Source organism: Anguilla anguilla, chromosome 8 (genome assembly GCF_013347855.1).
Source record: "Anguilla anguilla isolate fAngAng1 chromosome 8, fAngAng1.pri, whole genome shotgun sequence".
Classification (NCBI taxonomy): Eukaryota; Metazoa; Chordata; class Actinopteri; order Anguilliformes; family Anguillidae; genus Anguilla; species Anguilla anguilla.
In genome coordinates this window covers 16,329,770-16,337,341 of record NC_049208.1, presented here as the reverse complement: position 1 = coordinate 16,337,341, position 7,572 = coordinate 16,329,770, and the positions used below count along the sequence as shown (strand labels likewise).

Sequence of the window (7,572 nt, the reverse complement as noted above, 5' to 3'; positions counted from 1 at the left end):
AATTTGGCGCCCTTGCAAAGAATTCATGCATGACTGTCGTTGGTTGCTTGCAAAAAAAAAAAAAAAAATTGCTTGGACGGAGAAGCCTTCAGTGACGTTATTAGCCTTTAAATAATTAAAATCGTTTTTAAATATTAAACCCGCAGTTTACAGTATGAGTGGGGGCTTAGTTTATATTCCTATGACCTATCATGTAGTAATTGGTATTTCCTTAAACCATATTATTACAGACTTTGCGAGTAAAACAATCCATTATGGTTGAAAGAACACCACACCAATATTTCAAACAGTAAATGGTTTATTTAATATATATTTTAATAATTTGTAGCAATCTGAATTTTAAATCTCTTGGGTTTAAGTTATCACTCTTTCTTAAAATCATCTGATATACATCTTGCCATTGCGGTTTCCCGTAGGCTATCTATGGTTTTGGAATATTCAGGTATTATAAGTAACATCCCCATAAACAAACAAAATACATATACTTGTAAAGGCTGTGAAACGTGATCTATGCCTTGGCAACATCAAATAAAGCTAGCAAATTTCACTTCATCCAACTGTTTTTTTTTCTTTTCTTCTTTTTTTGCAGCCATCATGTTGTGGTGATACAGTACGTTTCTTTTATTTATTTTTTATCCTCTATGTAGCCTATATGACAACATTATATGACGGAAACACTGTGGGGCGCGGTGGTAACAGTCAAAATGTATTCTGGGTTCTTCTGAGATATTGGGCGACGGCATTGGCTTCCAGATATCCAGTTGCCATAGTTTGGTTCCATGGTTACCTCCGTCTCACCGTGTTCCTCTCCTTTCTGCACAAGTTTTTTACGGACTCCAACCGTTCTTCTTTTTAACTTGTATTTCCTCTTTTGTTGATCAGAACGCAATGGGTGAGTCTGAGCAAGAAATGGAAACCACGGTGCAATCCACCACTACTTGCTCCAACTTGACTTGGCATTATAAATTTGCAGAATGAAAAAAAGTTCTAAATTAAAGTAATGAGGAAGCAGACCTGGGATTAACTGTTTGAACTTAATTACTTTGTAATTAAATTAACAGTCAAAACGCTGTTTGACTGCCATGCGTGCTGCTTCACAAAATGATAAACGTGATTCTAAATTCTCTGGGAGATGAATCTGATTAGCAGCTTGGCCGATATGGAATAGGAAATTTAGCATTTTCTTAAGAATGCATAATTGAACTGTAATCGATTAAGGCGGTAATGAGGAGAAATAACATTGAAATTCAGACGTATACGCTGCTAAGTGCTTATAGCCTAAATAAGAACTGGAATGAACCCCAGACCAGGTCTGAAAGCGACGATGAAGTATTCCCAGAGGGCTGCCTGCCAATTTTTAAAAATAAAAAAATCAGGTCGTCTCTTCTGAATGAGGGTGATTTTCAAAAGTATATAAATCCATGTCGGTGTAGCTACAATAAAGTGTATTAAATTGACAGAATTAATTGTATTATTACGTTGATAGTCATCATCATCGTTGTTGTTTTTTTCCCTTAAAAAGCAAGCCATGTCACTAGCGCGGAAAGTGCTGCCAGAAGCATCGTGACGCCGATCGGCACAGTGGGTCGGGGGGCCCCGTTCTCTCCTCCGCACAGTTCAAACAAGCTGCCACGGAACTCCAGTTTTCGGGATTCTTTTTGGAGTTTTACCCATAGATCCGTTGCTTCTTCCGGGCAGTCCGCGAGCGCGGTTTTGGCGCAGACGTTGAAGTCATCCCAGTATCTGCAAATCGAATAATCAGAGAGGTTTTTCATGAATCCGATTCTATTGGAATATTAGGCCTGTAAATGTGGCTATGGATGGGGCATATCTGTTTTTTCAACCGTTATTCACTCTTATGTGTTGCCTTTTTGTTTCTATATTTTTGCTGATAGCCTATTGTCCACATTAGTTCGCTATTCTCCTTGATTGTATTTTGTAATTAATATGTCATAAACGATAACACATCTCGATCTAATAACGTAAAAATAGTGCTAATGTACCATGCTATTAGAAATAAATCCTATTTAGTACATATCTTTAGTGACATTTAATTAGTAAGTCCTTCGTGAATGAAAATAACCAAAAACAGGTCAAATGCTGATAGTAAATTCTGTTTTCAAAATAAACGCACTTTGATGGTTCACTTGAAGGATCTCTATCCCACCCACCCTTCGGCTGATATGGTGAAACTATGCTGAGTTCATACATTTGTAATAAATAATGAAATATAGGCCTACACATGCCAAGGGGGCCTTCCCGCTGTAATCGCGTCTCCCCGTGGGAAATCAAGGCTTCCCCCTCCTTTCATGTGCACTGAAGAAGGGACTAGACACTGGAGAAACGCACCTGACCCGCGGTATTTAACCCTTTGGCAGTCTGGCATGGATTTTCAGCATTTACATTTACTCGCACATAATAAAAGCCGATCTATTTTTTCCAGTATATTTTGCAAAATTATATGTATTGAAAATCCATCTACTTTGACCACAAAAAATTGGCGTATACTGGGATGGTGTAGTATCCATTGGACCGCCTTCCGTTTTTCAGTATGAAAAGATGGGAGTTCACAAGTACAGAGTCGTATTCTTAACAGTAATGCCAAAGCCGCCACAAAACGTAATTTGATGTTTAAATTCAGTTTAATTAGTATTCATTCCTTTTTATACGCATTTTCTCATTGGAAGATGCTCTGGCCGACAGAACTGAATTTAAATTTGAAATACTGATATATTCCTAAATCGTGGGGCGCTCAAAGTGACCAAATCCCACCCCTCCGCAAAATGTACCAATCGAATTCAATAGCAAAATACCTCAAGACGATGCAGTGGCAATGGTTATATTCCCTTCCTGTTAGTAAATGTGATCTGAACAGGGGCTCTGTGCCCTAACGCGCGCTTGCTGGTGGTTTTGGTGAGGGCGCTTAAGAATGAATAAGAGAGGTCTCATCTCGTGCCATCTGTCTTCAAATCTCAGCCTGAGTTAACTGGGTCACGGTGTAACCCCCCCCCCCCCCCCCCCTCCCCTCACATCGAACGTATTCTGCAGGGTAAAAATTCCACTTACGAACAGATGGTCTGTAGGTTTTCTCTTTCGTCCAGTTCCTTTGGGTAGTTCACCATTTTCTGTCCCAGTCTGAGCAGGCAGTCTGAGAAGCCTTCAAATACGATATTACATTTCCCTGTAGCACCCACTGCCTGCAGCAGATACGCTGAAATTAGAAAAGAGAAACGTGAATTACTAATTGAATTACGGGTGTTATGCATTGCGGCTATATCCATGACCAGTTATACTTACAGTAATGTATGAAATCATTATCGGTAGGCTATTATATTCCATAGTTCGTGCATGCTATTATTATGTATTAAATATATTACCTCTAAATTGTTACATTTGTGTAAGCATCTAGTTTTAACATATTTAACGCATCGTTATAAACGAACAGACATGGTATAATAATTATTTTTAATTTGACACCTTCGTTTGATTAATGTGGGTTTAATAACCTGTCCGAGTTATTATTTGCACACAAAAAATATGGTGCGTATTGCCCATATGACTTATTTCAAATTGTGTGTGTCTATGTCTGAATGAACAGACACACACATTGTTTTATTTCCCTATATCTGTGAATAAAATGACCATGTATCGTGCGTTATCAAACGAGGCTGAAGCCACAATGGAACATGAGGTAATGCTTTTAAAGTAAGGATGGGAGATCTATTTCTTTGTGGTGCTGTGGTTGTGAGTGGAGATGGGTGGGCTGGGTGGGCGTGGCACAATGCTTAATATACAGGAAAGGCTTGAAATTCATTCGATGTGTGTGTGCGTGTTCGTACGTGCGCGCGCGCGCGTACACGCCTGCCTGCGTGCGCGCGTGGGCATAGAGAGTCCATTAAGTGTAGTAGCCTAATAAGACGTGGTTCAGGTGTGGGGGAGGTGTCCAAATGCTTACATATACACAGGTGATGAATAAAAGTTGGTTCCAAGCAGAGGCGCTGTAAGGTTATCTCTTTAATCTTGGCCAAGCTATTTTTTTCGCGTTGGAACACGGGGGTGGGAGGCACGGGTTTTCCCCTTCCGGGGCTCAGGCTTCGTTGAGCAGGAGATTCAGTCAATTGATCAGATTGTAACAATCCTACGAGCTGTCCGCTTGAGTGGCTGTGGTCAGACAGTGGAGCCGCTTGCCTCTTATTTATCCTCGTCTACTGATAGAGGCGGTCGTGAGAGAGCTTCGGCACGATTGACCAATACAACTGTTTTAATGGCAATTAATGGCAAGAATCATTTTTAAAATTAATAATAATAATAATAATAATAATAATAATAAATGATTGCTATTTTGTTTCTAATATAGACCTTTTGAATCGTTTTTCGTAGTCTACCGGAAATTTCGAGCTTCCACAAATCCAACTGTGGACTAGTTTAAACCTGATAATCATGAACACTGACAGTATTTTGCATTAGAAATAGGCTCAATCGACAAAACCATAAAGGAATTAATCTAGGGTGTTTTACTTCCCACAGACCTCCGCATGCCCGTGGCGTATAGGATGCTACGAACTGCCTTTTACGTACCACCCTTATGCACTTACAACCTCCATACGTTATTACAACATATTATATTCAGATTCGGTCCCAAATATGATGTAACTTTACTAACCTTGATTTCACGAGCCCTGATTCTTCGAAGTATCTTTTCCAACCCATTGCAAAATTCTATTCTTTTTACTGGAAACCACCAACGATGCTGCCACTATTTTCTTATGGGACTACATATTCCAACTGGTAGGTTTTGTGTACGTGGTTACAATCCGTTACTTTACCAATCCGATGCGCTCAATAAAACTGAATACAACGTTGGCTGTTTTATATTCAGCAAGCCCTGCGAATATTTTAGACGATGGATACACATAAAGAGATAGATCACAACGCAAGTTAGCCTTGTGTATCGAGTACAAATTGTACTATATACCACCGATTTATTTTATTCAGAAGGAAGTGATGTCATAAACAGGCTTCGTTTGCATTTTGTCCGTTCAAATGATCTCCGGACAAGTATCTGATGGGCAAGCTCTGCTCTTAATTTTTTTTAGACATTATATAGCCTAGCTACCTGCTTTAAAAACATTAATTATTTACGAGGACGCATCTATTTCTGTAAAGGTCATCCAAAATCCCATGGTATACAGGAATTGTAGCCTACATGCGCAATTGATAAAATCGTGCTTTCTTGGCAGCCCAGGCTTTCTTTCCTTTTTTTTGGGGGGGGGGGGGGGGGGGGGGGGGGCAGATCTACAACTGCTGCAGGAGATATGCTGTGCGTACTATGCCCGAATCAACCCTCCTTGAAATACTCTAAAAACAATGCAAGCCATTTCCACTCAGCGAAGTCGGTTGTTGCATAACCTATTGTAGTTCTCTGTAAAGGGCGCAAAGAAACGAAATAATGCAACATTTTAGCATATATCAAATCTTACACTTCTCGCACTATTTATGTAATAAAAGAGGGGTAATTTATTATCGTACAATTGTATTACTACCTTGTTAATTCATTATCTAAAAAAATTGGAATTGTCCCATAGTTATCATTGTATGTGATACCAACAATGTTTTAAAATAAGCATTTGGCAAATACAAAACTGCAGGCTATTAAGTACATTTAATATTCCTTTATTCCACTCTGTCATAAACGCTAACACTTCTCAGATAGCCATATTAAATGTGCTCTGTAAGTAGTTTCAGCCAATAGTAGGCTAAATTGCTAAATTGTAAAAGTGTTGGTCAATACCCCGATGTTGTTAATGGTAATCGGGGTGATTAGAAACCAAATGTTTCAGTTGGAGTGTATAATGCAGTGGAGCAAGGTTTGTATACAAAAATCAATTAGTGAAAACAGTGTGCATAAATGTGTCATGTTTGGCATGAATGGTTTGATGGTTTTCAACAGAAACTGAAGATTTGTAAATATATAATTTTCTTTCAGTTTTTCAATTATTTGTCCATAGTCCCTGCCCTCAAAAAACCCAATTATGCGTTACAGTATCAAAACCACCAGTCTATCAAATCAACAAAGCGGTCATGTCTATGACACTGTCACCAATGTTATCAATACCTTTTGGTACCGAATTTTAAATTATATAAGAAATAACTATTTATGTTGTTAAACGCGTGGATATTAATATATTGTTTAGATAGACATGTTCCATATAAAATGGTTATAGACTACCACGTCCACGTTGGTGTTATAGAAACACTGTTCCTGGCTCCAGCCGTTGCCGTTGAGGTAGTAAATTTTTTTAATTTCTGTAATAGACTACACTGCCATGGTGACTTCATGTGTAAAAGAACATAGCATAGTGCTCGGCATGCATTTGCAAAGTGTTTTTTGACCTGCTCTGCATGTGAGCGTTTAGCCCGAATAAAAATAATTCAGTGCAGATTCATGTGAAATATTTCTCTCCAGTGGCACGCACTGATGCGGCTTGAAATACTGAAATAACCCATGCCTGCTGCTTATTAAGACGCGATTGCCACTGTACTACCTTCTCTAGCTGTAATGTTATGCAATGTTTCGAGAGATGGCTGCACTGTTATGCGGGTAACTGTTAATTCGTGACCTTGTCCGTTCAAATAAAACCTTCGCACGAACCAATATAGCCAAATATTAGGCTACTTATTGGACATATTTAAATAAAAAATGCTATTTGGTTCGCAAAGAGAGGCAATACATCGCTCACTACATCACATTTCTAATTCTTTCGCAAGTGCCAAGAATCTCCTCAGTTCATACAGGACACACGTTATTCGTTTAATTTGGATCTTTTTTTCACAGCTCAAAGTTTTAAAATAAAAAAAGCCAAATTTTGTGATTTATATGAATGTAATTTGTTATTTTGCCTTGATTCACGTGACACCACATTATGACAGTCTTTTTTTATAATTAAAGCATTCTCTGTAACATGCTTTAATGTTATTCGTTTAAAATGCCCCGCCTACTAAATTATTAACCGATTAGGACAAAACACTAAAGCATGCAATACTTTTTTTTTTCAAAATATAGAAAACTGTGTCGTCCGACTCACCTAATTGCACTGCAAGAAACAGTGAGATATATCTGCCGTTCAAAGTTAATCCCATCCTACGTTCAGTAAAACCATTTGAGTGTGCACATCTTAAATAACTGGACGGAAAGGCGGGAGTAAATTCTGCACATCAGACATTGCCGCAACGTCCGAGCAGCAGCAGCAGTTTCTCTCGTTTTCCTTTCCCTTTTTTACGCGCGCGGACAGTGAGGCGGAGAGGCGAGAAACTGTGCACCCCATTAAGCTAGGGCGGTGATGCTTTTTGCCTCACGCCCACATTGCTCGGGTGACGTCGAAATGATTGACAGACCCCCTTTTTCTTCGTTTTTCTTATTTGCCAGGGAAGGCAAGCACTTCATTCTTTTTTTTCTTTACACACACATTTCAGGGGACCGCGGTGATTCCACATTTGGGTCATGGACGCGCCTGTAGGCTACGCCGAAGACCACCACTCTCCGGCGTTGACCCCATAGTGCTTATTGTGCAT

The 7,572-nt window shown here is 39.2% G+C and overlaps 1 protein-coding gene across 1 annotated transcript; it reads right to left on the bottom strand.

Annotated features, from left to right (window-relative positions):
* Window positions 1-280: 280 nt before the first annotated feature.
* On the bottom strand, window positions 281-7,322 carry LOC118232858 (neuritin-like). The gene is made up of 3 exons (XM_035428030.1): window positions 7,086-7,322; window positions 3,067-3,211; window positions 281-1,743 (listed from the first exon to the last, which is right to left on the bottom strand). Exons 1-3 carry the CDS (start codon window positions 7,138-7,140, stop codon window positions 1,515-1,517), a joined length of 429 nt encoding a protein of 142 aa, XP_035283921.1. The 5' UTR covers window positions 7,141-7,322; the 3' UTR covers window positions 281-1,514.
* Window positions 7,323-7,572: the final 250 nt, after the last annotated feature.

Excerpts from the sequence above, each read along its gene's own strand:
- LOC118232858 (XM_035428030.1), bottom strand. The coding sequence starts at position 7,140 with ATGGGATTAACTTTGAACGGCAGATATATCTCACTGTTTCTTGCAGTG. Across the intron at positions 3,212-7,085 it reads GTTTCTTGCAGTGCAATTAG|CGTATCTGCTGCAGGCAGTG; the intron begins GTGAGTCGGACG and ends TTCTAATTTCAG. Across the intron at positions 1,744-3,066 it reads AACCTACAGACCATCTGTTC|ATACTGGGATGACTTCAACG; the intron begins GTAAGTGGAATT and ends TTCGATTTGCAG.